Source organism: Periplaneta americana, chromosome 11, assembly GCF_040183065.1.
Source record: "Periplaneta americana isolate PAMFEO1 chromosome 11, P.americana_PAMFEO1_priV1, whole genome shotgun sequence".
NCBI lineage: Eukaryota > Metazoa > Arthropoda > Insecta > Blattodea > Blattidae > Periplaneta > Periplaneta americana.
The window spans coordinates 8228530-8245717 of NC_091127.1; the positions used below are offsets into that span (position 1 = coordinate 8228530).

The 17188-nt window shown below is 36.5% G+C and overlaps 1 protein-coding gene across 3 annotated transcripts in view; it reads right to left on the reverse strand.

The window, feature by feature from the left end:
* The window catches only part of Not3 (CCR4-associated factor Not3), a 62796-nt gene that overhangs the window by 13617 nt on the left and 31991 nt on the right, over positions 1–17188 (reverse strand). For 2 of the 3 annotated variants that reach the window (XM_069838909.1, XM_069838907.1), the window contains 6 exons: positions 14761–14943; positions 11404–11524; positions 11180–11308; positions 9536–9831; positions 6001–6279; positions 1754–2080 (listed from right to left, as the gene is read on the reverse strand). In XM_069838909.1, coding sequence (XP_069695010.1) covers positions 1754–2080; positions 6001–6279; positions 9536–9831; positions 11180–11308; positions 11404–11524; positions 14761–14943 — 1335 coding nt within the window. The remainder of the gene's footprint in view (positions 1–1753; positions 2081–6000; positions 6280–9535; positions 9832–11179; positions 11309–11403; positions 11525–14760; positions 14944–17188) is intronic. The other variant, XM_069838908.1, reaches the window with a different exon arrangement.

Genomic DNA, 17188 nt, shown 5'->3' on the forward strand with positions numbered 1-17188 from the left:
CAGACATTCTGGAGGTTGTGTGTGAATGAAGTAGCCACCAAAACATTAAAATATGGTGTTCACTTAAAACGGCTACAACTTGCCATTTAATTGATAATATCTTTGAAAAATATTGGAGTGCAAGAGGTCAAATGACTTTATTGTCAAACGCCTGGCATTAGAAAACAACAACATATTTATGCCTTTTTTGCAGGCTTTAGTGCATATGTTAACTTGCATATTGGTGTCTTTTATGAATGTTGCTTTGCAGAATCTGGTATTTCCACATTATTTGCCTATTGAGAAAAAAAAAAGCTACTGGTAATATGGTTTCTTGTCACCCTATCTGACAACTAGTCTATGGACTTCCCACTAACCCGTCCTTTTGTTACACTGGAATTTCTAACCCCGACAAGCCAGAGGTCAAAGTATTGAAAGGAAGGCAGAAGCAGCATGCTTGCAAGTTGCAATTCAGTATACTTTTGTGCAGGAGCAGCTTTTATTAAGGGGCACATGGGCACGTGCCCTCCCAGTGATTTTTATTATCGTATTATGACTATATTATAATACAATTTAATTGCATTATGAAATAATAACTTAAAGAGTTTCACATTTTCATTGCTACTAATGTTTTCAGAATCTGTAGTAGTCTACGAAACCCAAGTTTTCTGAACAGGTAGTAAAATGGGCTCTCTCTTCTCGTGCCCAGCGATGGACGTGGAAGGGATGGGCGGTGTGAGTTGTAGGAAGGCGGAGCTCCTTGCCTCAGACTGTGTGCTTTGGGCACTGTATTTGCCGTGCCCACCAAGCCTCTTTAGTTTAGGAACAGTCCAATTAGCTGCGTGCCATTTTTAGGGGTGTTGATACTTGCTGAATAGCAGAAGACATTTTACAGCTAAACTTGACATGAAAAACGTTAAATGTAAGTTTACTAATTTAGAAGCTCGACTCATTGTATAAATCACGTGTGTATGTATGTGTATATATATATTCATTTGTCACAGTTATGTTGTTAATGCTCCCTGCAAGCTTTTATGCTTCCATTGTATCCAAAAAAGAAAGTTTACATTACAATACATGAAGTTGGCAGTTCTCAAAAGCTTTGTCACTGACAACAGAGAATCTTGGCGGGCGTTTTGCCGCCTTCAGTGCACACTACAGTTTTGAACTGAGTTTCCCCAAGTCTAGTGCTACGGTAGTAAGAAGGCAGGCAGCTGCGTGATCTGTGAGTACGAACGAGTGAGAATCAGCGCATTTCTGTGAATTACACTTAGAATTCCATTTAACTTTCCTCTCGGGGTAGCAGTGCTCTCAATTGAGAGAAAGATGGTACATTCTATTCCGAACTTCAACAATAGAGTTATAGAGGTTTTCACTCGCAGAAAGAACCGAAAAATGGAGCTCATCTACAAAAATTAGAAAGGTTAGTGCACATAAATTGGTTTTATATGTTTTTAATTCTCAGGGTTCAGCATTAAGGTTGTGCCCCACTTGACAGAATGGCCTTCGGCCGCCACTGCTTTTGTGTCAAAATAGATTGAGGAAAAGGAATTTCTAAAGACAGACGGAGATGTAGTTCAATGTAATTGTTGTAATAAAGACGTAAGTACTTGTGTATTTTGGGGCACGCAATAGCGTCACAGTTGGCATAACACTGCAAAATTGGAAGGTCGCAGGTTCGATTCCTGATGGGGACTTGGTCACGTGGAAATGCAAAAGACTCACAATACGACCTCACTTCGTCCCAAATTTCTAACACAGCAATTTTGAGTACCTGGTGGTAGTAAAGAGGTGTAGGGAGGGGATTCCGTGGAAAGTAGTTCCGCAATCTTTCAGAGTCGGACGGATGCGGCATGTGGTAGTATGCCGCTTCCATCATCTGGAATTGGCACTGGTGTTCCTTTTGGAGTGGTACTGGACCCAGTGGTGCTACACCCAGCAGTGGAGGGATGTGCGCTTCTGACGTCACTGACTGTTGCTGCTGCTGTTGTAGTTTGCTGTCAAACAGTCCTCTGCTGGGTTCTGAAGGAGGAATCTCCAAACCAGCTCTATCAATAACTTGCTGTGCTATCACTTTGAGAGATGACATGCCTTCAGGAACCTGAAAACAATAACACAACACTAAGTGAACACCACCACCATCGTCATCAGGAAGATAGATTGCTGGGTTGATGTTTGATGGAGACCTAAACGACATTTCATACAAGTTGAGAGGAAGCAAAGGCATTTCTTTCCCCTTCTACTTGCCCTGAGTCCGTCAGTAACAGAACGGTAGCTGTTACCTCTTATACCTGCACCCCCCCAAGTTCTACACACAAGAAAATAAAATATTAAATAAAGTACATAAGTGGATATGAAATACAGTGACACATATCTTTAACAATTACAAGTTTGAGTATATTTTAATGCCGTTCTTACAATATTTTCAACTAATAATTAAATTAAGGAATGTTAGTTTGTATTATGAAGTCAGGGGGGAATGACAGTGTAGATTGTCCCATTGTGTATGCTATAGAGTAGCAACTAGCGGTGAAGAAAACATTTATCTTCTGCTCTCAGTAGCTTTTTAATGTGCCAGTTGATATAAACAACAATAAAATGCAATATAAACGCTTAGTATAGACTTTCGAAATATAGATTACCGGTAAACATTTTCAATAGTAAGAATTTTCACTGTGTTCAAAATCAATCAGTCGAATGTTAGTGAGATGGACAGTAGCATCTTCTCCTTCATGGATGGTAAAGAGTGTGAGTAGAGGGGAAGGCCTATCAACCAAACTGAAATGGAGATTAGTCTATGTATGGTTCAACATGAACTCTGGAACTATACAAAGTAAAGGCTACCACACACAAAGCTAAGCTATGATATGAAATGGTAGCTAAGTTAAGCTAGACAGATTGACTGCATTACATTTTTATTTATTTAAATTTAAATATACAGAATAAAGAATATAATTACAAACAAACAAGAGAAATAGAAATAAAATAATACAAACAATATAAAACAGGAGATACAGTAGTATTAACAAAATTTAAGACCGAATGAGCAGCGCTCGTGTTCGGTTGCAGTTCAGATATAATATTAATAGGCCTATAAGAGAATATCCACTTAGTATTTGAAGGGGAGGCAATTTTAGGCATTGGCTGCTGTCGTGGAAGATGAAAATGGCTGCTTAGAGGCCGAAATTAAGGTTGGCTGTTCAAAATGAGCTCATCATTAAGTTAGCAATATAAACTTTAGTGTAATGTAATAAATTTATTTCATAAAATGAAAAACATATTACTGAATTAATAAGCAGTATTCAAATTATAATACAAAGGGTATGATAATAAAGGAATAAATGATACGTACAATCAGTTCCGAGAGATTCACTTATTTCTTACTAACAGTTGTTTTTCCTGGTTGTCTCTATAACAATTTGAGGTTGTGTCACAGAGATATGGATATTTTTGTATTTCTTTAATTAGTCTTTTCTTCCTTGGTCTGTCTTCGATGATAATTAGCACACAGAAACAATAAAATAATTATTAAAGTAGGCCTACACAAAAGTTACACACAACAGTCTGTTAGATGTCTCCTAACACTGATTACGTGCATGTGTGAAGCTAGCTACAACACGAAAATTGCCTCCTAGGCGATCTGTGAAACTCAGCTTGGCTTATCTTAGCATAACACTCGGTGAGTGCCATTCCATATATCTACATTAGAACTACTTTTTTCCTTAGCTTGCGTAGCTTAGCTTTCTGTGTGTGGTGGCCTTAAATGGCAATGCAGTAAAAACTTTGGTTCTGAAATTGGTGACTTCGACAATGCTATTTTTCATCATATGGGCTATTCCATCTCAAATCGACCGAAATATAGAGAAAATTGACCTTGCAATTTTTAAATACAATGAAACTTTTTCTGTCCATTGACAACTGTGATACAATGCTTTGTGCAAAGTTTGTGGCATCAGAACTTCATAGTGTTTAAATTAAAAATATTTAAATTTATCCTATTTTCATAAAATTAGCAACTTTAAACTGTTGTGGCTCCGAAACCCTTTCACCCAATGATCAAAATCACGGTTTATTTTGATGCTAAGAAATTAAAGTTTATATTGACATGTAAACAGTTTTTCTTACTTTTTATGGAAATGGAGAAATTTAGATTTTTCTTCATTAAGACGCCTTTGACCACGAAAAATTTTTTAAAATATATGGTTAGATTCCGCATTGAAAGTACAAATAAACACATATTTTTTACTGGTGCACCGTTGATAAGAAAGTATTGAAAATATCAAATAAAGAAAATAAATAGTACGTGCGTGAAGTAACCAGCTGACTGTGAGGCGGGAGCTAGCCGAGACGAGCAAGGCCAGGAGACATAAACACGTGATGTTTCGTCTAGTAGCGCATAGCTGGGCTAGCTTTATCACAAGTTTTCATAAACACAGGAGTAAAATGACGCCCAACGCTCGCTTATCTTCAGCTCTTGGCCAGTGCGTGCGGTACTGCACCGTTCAAGTCCAGGCGTGTGAAAATAATTTATTTAATACCCTCGAAACTTATTGCCGAGCCACTAAGCAAACAATGCCGAATCCCTCTTAATAATGCAAGGTTTTTTCTCAATTTTTTTTTTACATTTTTACAAATGGGCAAAAAGCCTAAAAGTAAGTAAAATCAGATTATCTGTCTCTCTGTGTACAACAAAAATAAGTATTACTTCTTATCATAACCTACCAAATGTCAGCTTCAAAATAAGCTCCCGTTCAATGTTCTGCAGTAAATGGTTCCAGAGTTCTGAGCGCTGAAAGAGGCTTGTTTTTATAAAATACGCTAAATTTGTCGCTCAGTAGTACGAAAACCGTTTGACTTTCGATAGTATATTTTTGAAAATGCACTCTCCTCAGCACCTTGTATAAATAGGGAAAAAATTACTTACCTACTTACTGGCTTTTAAGGAACCCGGAGGTTCATTACCGCCTTCACATAAGCCCGCCATTGGTCCCTATCCTGAGCAAGATTAATCCATTCTCTATCATCATATCCCACCTCCCTCAAATCCATTTTAATATTATCTTCCCTTCTACATCTCGGCCTCCCTAAAGGTCTTTTTCCCTCCGGCCTCCCAACTAACACTCTATATGCATTTCTGGATTCGTCCATACGTGCTACATGCCCTGCCCATCTCAAACGTCTGGATTTAATGTTCCTAATTATGTCAGGTGAAGAATACAATGCGTGCAGTTCTATGTTGTGTGACTTTCTCCATTCTCCTGTAACATCATCCCTCTTAGCCCCAAATATTTTCCTAAGCACCTTATTCTCAAACACCCTTAACCTATGTTCCTCTCTCAAAGTGAGAGTCCAAGTTTCACAACCATAAAGAACAACCGGTAATATAACTGTTTTATAAATTCTAACTTTCAGATTTTTTGACAGCAGACTGGATGATAAAAGCTTTTCAACCGAATAATAACAGGCATTTCCCATATTTATTCTGTGTTTAATTTCCTCCCGAGTATCATTTGTATTTGTTACTGTTGCTCCAAGATATTTGAACTTCTCCACCTCTTCAAAAGATAAATTTCCAATTCTTACATTTCCATTTCGTACAATATTCTGGTCACGAGACATAATCATATACTTTGTATTTTCGGGACTTACTTCCAAACCTATCTCTTTACTTGCTTCCAGTAAAATTCCTGTATTTTCCCTAATCGTTTGTGGATTTTCTCCTAACATATTCACGTCATCCACATAGACTAGAGTATTAAAAAAATGCGAGGTTTTTTACTGATAGATTTCATATGGAATAGCCCATATGAATACAGGATTCTGTGACATAAATGACTGATTTCGCATCTGTTTAATCCTGTCTCAGGAAATGAAGGAACCTCAGTCTGTCTGCATTTCAGAAGGGAAGCCTTCTGAAATTCTACCTCATGTCAAATTCTGTATCATATTATCATTGTCAAAACAACCACACCATGAAATTACTGATCTTTTCTCGTTATGTATAATATTTCACATACTGACCTTAGACGTGATGGGACCATTTAATGTCGGAACTATGGAGCCCTGATGTGAGGGTTGTGTGGACTGCTGTTGTTGGGCAGGTGACGGCGTTGTTGTGCCCGCTGTGGGGAGAGGTGATGGCGCACTACTCACAGATGAAGGTGGCGATGAGGAATTGTTGTTATGTTGGTGATGATCCATGGAGTTGACCAGACTCTGCTGCTGCTTTGCAACTTGTTGAGATAATGCAGAGACCAGCTGGCTGCCCGTACTAACGCTTCCACCCTGCGACGTTGACATCTGAATGAAACAAATTCCAGGTATGCTGCTACTGCTGTGACACGATACAGCGAAACCTCTCATTTACGGACATCTGTCCGCATGTGGGAGGTGTCCTTTATTGGGAGGGAGGCTCCCCAATCTAACAGTAAATTTATAACATGCATTATGTATCCCTTCACGCTTTAAATGAAATGTATTACTGTAGTTTAATTCTAAATACAGTATATTGTACTACAGTAAATTCTTTGCAACTTTGAACTACAGTAGATAAGACCGAAAAAGGAAAATACAGTACTGTGCCATGCAATTTTATTCTAGGTCTACAGTTATGCAGTACTGTAATTTACAGTTTTCAACTTAACCTTTACGTTCAGGTGCCATGTCTCTCGAAACAGTACAACTGATTGAAGTGAAGAGAATAATCCTACTAACCCTATCATGTGTCGAATACAATTTCACGATCGCGGAAACCTTGGACCCATCAGACAGGTTAAATTTTATGACTTTGTTTATCCAGCCGCTTCCAGCTAACAAGGGGTAGCCGGCTGGGCTAGTGGTAGCCTACGAGACACTTATTATCTTCCTTCATCTTATAGAATTTCTGTGCAGTTCTCAAAAAACTAAATTTTCCATTTTTGTAACACATTAGGTCTTGAAGTCCAAGTTCTGTCCGCAGTCAGGAGGTAAAGCAAGCTTTAGGACTGTGAAACAGCTGTCCGTGTCCGTGTCTGAGAGTGTCTGTAAACGAGAGTTAAATTTATCATTATTTCTATATTATTTCAGTTGGGACATAAAAATCTGTCCGTATATGAAGAGTGTCCGTATCTTGGGAGTGTCCGTAAGGAGAAGTTTCACTGTACTCGATTTTTATTGTTGGCAAATTCCATAAGATTAGAGTTGGGCAGTCTTATTAGAGTATACTGGTTTCTTTTCACATTAACTAACTTTAGAATTGATTCAGTGATTTGAAAGAATCAAGTTGTCAGTGCTATTTAAGGCTCTGCCAATTAAATTGATCTATTCCAATTATGGACACTCTGCACTATATTACACTAGTTCTTAGTCCATGGTTCAGAATTAGCTAAGGGCTGTGGACCCCTCCATTTCGAAGGTCACTCACAGACCCCAAATTTTTACAGACATCAAAGCAGCTGTAAATAGATGGAGATCGGTAGCACATAAGAAAAGGTAATTTGCACTAACCTTTATTCATAACAAATTTTAAAAATATGAAACGTCTAGCATTTTTTTCATTTAAATATCACAGAAGAAATCATGCCTATTTTTTTTTTCGAACAATTCCTTCCACATCTAGTTCTATAATTCCTACTTTTAACTTCAAATCAGGATCTAAATTTAGGTTATTTCTATGCTTGTTCTTCAGATAACAAAATATCGAAAACATATGCTCGAAAACACAGTGGAACAAACTGGAACTAGTTATTTCAAAACTTTTTTACCTAGTTTTTTAAAATCAGAAAATGCCACTTATTTATTTTAAAAGGCTAAACTCAAACATTTCAGACAAATGTTTATAAAAAAATTCAGTTATCTTAAGAAGGACTGTGTCGGTTACCCTATGCTACATACGTTACAATAAAATCATATTGGGCACAAAGGAAGAGATCTTTGGACAGTCCAAAAAAAAAAAAAAAAGGTGGACTGAGAATGACTTACTGGGACCGTAACAGGCCTTTGGACTTATACTTGTTTGGATGATGATGGCACCTTCGCAATTAAACTTTAAATATATGGTATTGAAGGGGTGGTTTAACTGATCCATTGCATGGAGTGTACTACGTTAAAATGGCAATATTTGTGTACAAAAACGATTGAAATATTACACAAAATAATGGGTATTAATGGACAAAATATGTAGAGAAAATATCACAGGATATAAACATTATTTTACATTAATAATGACTTCAATAAACAAAATTTGATAACACAATCCCAAGGGACAAAATGGAACTCTCTGCATCAAAATCCACAGTTAATTCCCGATTTACCACGAAAATCGTCTGTAGCTGCATTTAGATTGGCAACAGGCCATGATTGTTTGGCCAAACACCTGCATAGAATTGGAATATATCAGTCCCCTAACTGTCCATTGTGCAACTCAAACCAAGAAATGGATTCGGAACACCTCAAAATCTGTGCTTCAGTGGCTGGTCATGATAATATCTTTGAAAAATATTGGAGTGCAAGAGGTCAAATGACTTTATTGTCAAACGCCTGGCATTAGAAAACAACAACAACATTAATAATGAGGGGTGGGGGGTTTATGGCCAAAATTAAATGAAAATGCCTAAAAAAATGAACGAATAAAACAAAAGATGCTCTTATGAGTCGAAACAGGCAAAAATGCAAAAAATGCCCTAACAAATATGTCTTAAAACACTCAGTTTATCACATAACATATAAATACTAAAGCAGCTATGTTTCTGGCTTACTAGAAAAAAGATGATCTACATGAGGGGTTGGAAAGCAATGGTGGATCATTAATGTTTAGGTGAGGGGTTTGGACTTTTTCCATTGCTGGTTGTCACAATCAAAAAATTAAGACACAACGTTTCGAAGGGTGGTTCTCCCTTCGTCTTCAGGTGGAAGGAAGGAGAGGAAGGAAAAAACCTACTGTTGGGATCGTTACGTACAGCTATTCTGTACGACTGAATAGCTGTACATAATGATCCCAACAGTAGGTTTTTTTCTCTCCTTCTGTGCGACTGAATAGCTGTATGTAACGATCCCAACAGTAGGTTTTTTCCTTTCTCTCCTTCCTTCCACCTGAAGACGAAGGGAGAACCACCCTTCGAAACGTTGTGTCTTAATTTTTTTATTGTGACAACCAGCAATGGAAAAAGTCCAAACCCCTCACCTAAACATTAGAAAAAAGATGCAATTTCATCAAAATCCTAGTCCTACTAATGAGCAATTTTTCCCTCGTGGTATGTAGCAAAGAATTTGTCTAGGCATTCTGTTGAAGCCGATGCTCCCTGTATTCTTGTAAAAACTGAACCATTAGTAACATAATCCAGAAGAATTAACAGCAGTCTTCTTTAAAAATCTCATTTTTACTGAGTGTTAAAATGTCAAGTACTCCAAGCTTCATTGACATAGCTGAGGTCTATCTTGCCAGACACTGTATAACTAGAGTCTGGTATATTTTTGGATTTCTGCGACTGGAAATGATTGAATGTGGCCTAAGCACTTGAAGGAATTAACCCAAATGCTCTTCAGCCATTAACTCGTATGTTGTGTACAAGATACTTACATCTCTGGATGTAGGTTGCTGATGGTGTGTTGTGGACTGAACTGTCTGCCCTTGCTGTTGTGTTGTTGCTGACGATGGCTGATGATGGTGATGGACTGATGCCGTTGTCCCCGCCACTGATACGGACGCTGATGAAGACTGCTGATGGTGGGAGGAGGCGGATGTAGGGGCTGACCCAGCTGAGCCCGCAGACGTTGCATGTGGAGGAGATGTTGTGAGTTGTAATAATGATGGAGGTTGTTGTTGCTGCGATGGCGCTGTACTGGATGGCAGACTCCCATTCTCTGAAGTGTGTGCTACAAGTGCAAAACATAACATTAGGCTATACACGTGACAGCATTTGCCAGTGATATGAATAGATTTCATTTTTGAAGAGATATTATCACCAGATGTCAGACTTGTAATGCACTAAAAATGGTAAATATATACATGCAACCATCCATGCTGCAATTTTTTAAAAATATATAAAAGATTCACAAGATGTAAATTTTTACACAACCTTACTTTAATCACTACATAGCGCAACAACATTAAGACGTCTATTTCTGAGAAGGGAGCACTTGTAAGAATTCACTACCCGTCATGATAAGATGACAGATTATAAGGATGATGATTAACAAAGCTGAATTTCAACTTGTACATTAAACAGCCAATAAATTTTGTATAAATCCCTGCTATTTGGACAGAGAACTTCTTTCACATGCTGTAAACCTATGATGCATAACACCCCAATTTACTTCTGTTCCGATGAAAATTGAACAAACGGCTTTTTACGCTTAAAAACCCATCACATTAGAACTTCTTTGAACCTGCAAACTTAAGATTTAATGGCATATAAGTAGGGACATGAATTTTTAGCATCTATTTTCGTCAAAAGTAGCATCTATTTTTTTCTCAAAGGAAAGTTTGTGCATTCTACCTTTCATTTCTCAAAGGATAACACTGTGCACAGTTCAGCGTTTTCCTCCTTCAAATTACATAGTCTATCTGAAACAACAGTACCATACTGTGATAAAACACGTTCACTGTCAAAATTGTTCGTTGCTGTCCATAATATTTGCAAACAATATTCTGAAAATGCTTTATTCTCTGTTCTTAAAGCATTAAACACTTTCACTATGTCACATATTTCACGTGCTGTTCAATAAGCTTTTTAAATGAATTGTATGCACTTTAAGGTTATTGTTTTGGTATACTCGAAAATCATGGAAACATAGCCTCAAAGTTCTTTTGGCCAGGGTCCTTTTTCTTCAAAATTGACAGTTTATTCGTTGGTGATTGAGCAGCTTTGGAAAACACATCTTTGCATGTAGCTTCATCCAATGGACTTAAAAAGTGCCTTTAATTTGTGTATATATATAATGAGCTTTTTGTTTGAAAAATAGCATTTTGCAGAAAAATAGCTATTAAATAGCATTTTTCTCGTGATTTCCCAATTTGATAGGAAATTCGCATTTTTTTCGCACTTTCAATTCTGCTATAAAATCATGCTAAATACAGGTGGAAAACATACTTCCTACCCCATAATTTAAAAATTCGCGGATTTTGCAAACGCGAAATTTTCAGGTCCCTACATATAAGGTGACCAGGACTGTTAAGGACGACTCTTGTAGAAAGTAATAAAAATAAAGAACTCATACTAACATGTGTTTTTACTGGAAGTGGAGTTTGGTTGTGTGTTGGCGGCTGCAACTGCTGCGAAGTTCCCAACTATGTGATTACTAAGCCCCGAACTTGGAGAACTATTATTAGGTGTAGACTGGGACATTGAGCCTGAAAACAATTAACAACGAACATTAAAATCATATTGGAAAATAACAATAATTTCTCTTAAGAAGTTTTTAAATTGATTTCAAGTAGCCTTTTACCTGATACAGGCTTACTGGGTGTACTTGAGTTAAGGACTGGTTTCAGTGCAACCTGTGAACAGTTACTGGAACTAATCAAGGAATTGCTGTTGCTCACTCTAACAGCTGTTGGTTTCACAGGCTGAAACATGAATTTTACGAGATTAATAAATTTCTGCCAAATGTCAACTGTAACAGTGTCATTACTACAGTGAAACTAAAATTTTACCAATATGTATAAAGTAGCCACGTTTAATTAGTAGGCTAGCGGTGTCAAAGAGGACGGAAGCTTTGTAGTTTCAATAATTTTAATTATGGCGCTGTCGATTGTCGTCGTCAAGTCTTTTGAAGGCTGCTCCAATACTCCATGCGGAGTTGCAAATTTTAGAGTGTGTCTTGTTCTAGTTCACAATGAAAATTAATTATATTACAATTCAGTGTATAATAAAAATGTGGAGGCCGTGGGAAGCGAGTGAAGTGTCAGAACCGATACCCATGAACGTCAATAATGACGATGGTAATAATAATAATAATAATAATAATAATAATAATAATGATAATGATAATAATAATAATAATAATAATAATAATAATATATCAGAGTTAAATAACAATTCAAATTCAAAAGCTAGACCAAAATTATGTAAGCAGTGTCAAACGTTTGTGTGCAATGCTCACACGTATGTTCTGAAAAACAATTTAGGTCAAGGAAAAATTTCGGAGACATCTAAAATTCTTAAAGTAAATAGAAATACTGTAAGTAAAATTGTAAAAAAGGGACCTAAGACACCTAAAAAGCGTGGACACAAAGTCACAAAATTTAATAAAGTAGATGGTTTTACGTGTGATTACATTCGCCGTGAAATATACAGTTCTTACAATAAGGGCCAATCCTAAACAATAAAAGAATTATTACAAAAAGTCAAACTTTCCGGTTTTCCTTATGGAGAAACATTTAATTATTTCTTTAAATAATTAATTTAAAATAAATAATCTAAATAATATAAATAATCTTCAAATTAACCCATGCTTTGAGCAATTAAGCCTAGCCCTTATCAATGTTATATTAATATATAGCAGCAACAAACAAGACTTGACAACGTCGCATTTTCATTTTATTATCGGTGCATGCAATAAAGACCTACAAATCTTAAAAGGAATGCCGCTGCCTAATAATTAAACGAGGCAACTTTACAATTGCCAGACTGAAAGATTCCAAAATGTACAACTATAAAATCAGCCAGATTTTTAATTCACGAGGATTGGAAGGAAGGAAATATTCATCCCCTCTGTTCCATTTTCTACCTACAATTTATTTTATAAATTTTCAGAAGCAAACACATGACATGTGAATATTTTCAGTAAAAAGTCTTTCTGCACACTGCCAGCCCTTCTTCAAATTAAATTTATCATATTCTGTAATTTCATAATTATAGCTGTTAACCCAGATATGCCTACTGTCCTATTAAAAGGACAGTTGTCAATATTTCAAATTACCCTCCCTACAGTTAACACATTTGATTTTTCACAGGTGTCACTATTACTGGTCTTAATTAGAGGCTTGCTAGGTGTGGTAAGACTGGTAATTAGAGTTCTGGTCATCAATGAGTTTGAGATATGGACATGAGAATTGTTCGTTTATTTCAGCTATAGTATCCGAGACGCAAATCATATAAGAATGTTAAATATATTTACAATTCGGAATTATTTTACAAATTGTTGTAGATCAAACGACTCCTAATAAATATAAATATAATGTGAAACCACAATGCGTTCGAAATATCTATTCATTGCGACATGACAATGACGAAAACTTAGTCACTCATCTGAGTGCACCTCAACACATGTATGGACTTCGGTCCTGCGTTCATAGACACCTATGACGTAGTGTAGAGGGCGGCCACCAGAGGGAACCCGAGAGATGGAGCTTAATCTGAGACGATTCTAAACGGTGTCGGGATTGTATCCAGCGTGGCTTAGTGGATAAAGCATCAGCACGTAGAGCTGAAAACCCGGGTTCAAATCCCGGCGCCGGAGAGAATTTTTCTCCGTTCCATCACTCTTTCATCATGAAAACTTATGTAACCTTTTAAAAGGACAGTAGGCATATCCCCATATATTTTGAAATTGTTTCGCTATTTCAATTTTAGTGAATTTTCCCTGCATGAAATGCTATCTACGTTTGAAAATTATGCTACGGGCGAAATTTCATCTCAGATACAGACATATCACTATAATGCAGCCTACAAATGCCACACAGAGTTCGTGTGCACTCAGAATTGGGTTTCTGGAATCTTGTCAGCCCACTGAGTTGTCTGGATATGAATGGAAAAGTTGAGACAGTGTCGGGTGTAGTTGCTGGGTAGCTAGTCGGCAGAACGTTGGTTTGCTAAGCCAAAGGCCCCGGGATCGATACCTGGCTCCAGAACAATTTTTCCTTTGAAATTATTCAAGTCTGCTTCACAGGGAGATACGCCTGAAAACCAGATTTGCACAGCAAGATCTGTTTACAAGTGGAGTTTACGTTCTGGAGGGAGGTATTTTTATTTATTTATTTATTTTTTTTTTATTTTATTTGGTTATTTTACGACGCTGTATCAACATCTAGGAGGGAGGTATTGAACAGACATAAGTTTCTATTGTTTTTCATTTACTATTTTTGGAAGGGTCTTATTTTCTATCTAAATTGTCATTGTCATAACAATGTAGATTTTATAAAATGAACTGAAATCTGTATTTCGACATTGCCACAGCAACTGCTTCAATATATGTATCATCACTTCTCTCCCAATATAATCTCCTCCTCGAAACTTCAACACTCTTTTCGCCTATTACTTATTTTTACATATCAATAGCAATATGGTACTATTCAATGACGAAAGCATTCTAGAGTTAAAACGAATTTAGCCACAATGCATCATTCTTCAGAATAATATTAGTAATAATAAAGAAACTATAATAAAATAATAACGTAATAATTTGTTACTACTACTACTACTACTAATAATAATAATAATAATAATAATAATAATATAATAATAATAATAATAATTGCAAATTACAACAATTACATTATTTCCTTTTATGTAAGCATAGTATATAATTATTCCTTAAAATGTATGCTCATATGCCTACTGTCCTTTTAAAAGGACACCTGTTTCTAGCTCAACCAGTTACAACTAGAATGTTTCGACACCATACAAATACTTCAGTTATATACTGCATTAAATGAGTTTTGAAAAATACACAAAAATTGCAAAAAAATATTTCAGGCATATCTGGGTTAATAACAATAATTACAGTAACTATAATAATCCCACAAATTTTATGTTGTAAATTTTTCCTGTCCTACACTAGATACTACTCTAGAATTCATACCTTAGCTGGCAGGTCATCCTTTGACTTTTTCTTGTCTTCGTTGGAGCTGTCACTGGAATGGTTATGCAGGGCATTGAGAGGAGGGGAGGGAGCAGGCGAGTTACCCGATGTGGTGGACGTTGGGGTACCTCCTGTGTCATTACTGTTGTTGCTATCTGTTGTCGCAGATGACGGGAGACCAACCTTAAGAGAAGACAAAATATGCATATCAATAAAGCATCAAGTTGTTTTCTTTCATTCTGCAGTTACACATTACTACTCTCTTTCCAGCTAAAGATTGAAGTAAATGTAAATAAATGTACGTGGCTTAATTGTTCCTGAATGGCTATTGAACGCACAACGCCTCCAAGCTCATGCTTGTCATCTTCTTCCTCACATTAAAATAGTTCCTTCTAAAATAATAAAATGTATAATATACATGGACTATGGGTAAATTAAACATGCTTATAAGAACACTTCCTTACGATTTAAACAATATGTTTATATTAGTAGTTTCAGATATTGCATGATAAATCATTGTAACGTATATTATGGCAACGCGCATGCATAATAGACATTAAGTTCCTCCCAAGGTGACCTGCAGCTTCACAGAGCAAATCAGCACAGCTGATAACACAGTGCGAGATTCAGTGTAGCCAACCTCAAAGAAATGTCTATAGAATTAAAGAAATTCTCTGCTCTTCAAAGAATAACATTTAATTACGAATCTACAGAAAAAGAAAATCCATTATTCCCAGTAGAGAAATAATGAACTCTTCCATATCAACGCGCATATATCTAACTAATGAAAATTCTTCGATATCCCTGTGTTTTTGAATCACCGTGTCAGCACAAAATTCGTCTCCCCCCTGCCTCTAGTGCATTTGCGTTCCGAGAACGATCACATGAGAGATGCATGCCTTGATCACGTGAAAGATGACTTTGTGAATCCCCGACTTCATCTTTCTCGCACCATCTGAGGTCGAGGTCAATGTCTCAGTCGCAACAGTTTGTTCGTGGCAGACGACAGTGATTTTTGTATTGTATTGCAGTAGCCTATTGTTAAATCAGTCAGTACACGAAGCGTGTGTTATAGTGTTGTGGTTGTGTCGGATATGGAGGGGATAGAGCCGCTATCAAGAAACGATTAATGGTATAAGAGTTCACACACTGACGCAAGTAGAATCTAATTATTATATTAATAACATTTTAACGTTATTAAAATAATGCAAGTCTTGTTATTAACCTTCTGTAGCATTTTATGGGTTAGTTTAATGATTGTGTTGAAATGTTGTCTGCAATATACCAGATGATGGCTGCCCTGTGTGCTCACTTGCTGAAAATAATGTGCCCTGGTGGCTGCTTTGGTAACTAGCTTGCGATTGCGGAGTAATACATTTCGGTTTTGTTTATATCTACTTCAATCTTCAGTTGGAAATAGTATAGAGCCTGGATGTTTAGGCATTTATTTTCGTTAAAATAGGGAGGCATATAGGCACTAAAAGTAGGCATTTATTATTCATGAAAACAGACAAAAAATAGACAAATACTTAATAAACTATCCAATATGGTACTAACTTTCCTTGGTACATGTCACAACAAGATGCTTTTTTAAGTTGTCAACTGTCATAGTGAGCAGCCAGTCAGGGAGAACGTTTTTCATGGTGGAAAAGAGATCTTTCTACTTCTACTGAAGTGATTGGAGCAAACTTAAAACAACTTACTTCAGAAGGACTGTTTCTACTTTCTTTCAGAGATCGGGAAAAAGAGAGGTGTGAGAAGGGATTAGAGACTTCAAAGTGCACGTGACTTGTGCGTGCAAGCGATAACAGTAACAGGACCTGGAGACTTGCTTTCAATACTTCCCTCATCCCCTTTCTTTCGCTGGTAAACCCCAAAGTGACCTAAGCACTGAGGGTTGTACTGTTCAAATATCTTTGTGAAGTGACATAAAAGATGGAATCGGTAGGGGAGAAAAGTTTACGACTTCTTGGAAACATATGTATTCCTGGAGAATAAGATTCTCAGCAAATATTTGTGTGAGGTGAATATATATTTTCAATTTGTACAACCGTTCCTTTTTGTTTTTTTTTTTTTAATATAATTTATGTGCGGTTTATTTTAAATGAATTAAAAATATAGAAAATGTACAATAACGACGTAAAAAGGCTAAAAAAGGCATTTAACCTTTAAATAGGCAATGGGAGCTAAAATAGGCAAAGAAGGCAAAATAAAAATTGGGCTTATCATCCCCAAATGTGTGGAAACGTGTTTATCTCTAATAGGTCATTCATACATGCACTCAGTTTAAAACAAGGCATTTTGCCTAACATCCAGGATCTACACATTTCTAATGAGAAATGAAATTTTAAAACTGACATAACATTACTAAGAAATCCTGTTCTATGTAAACTACAAATTATCAGAGAGAGAGAGAGAGAGAGAGAGA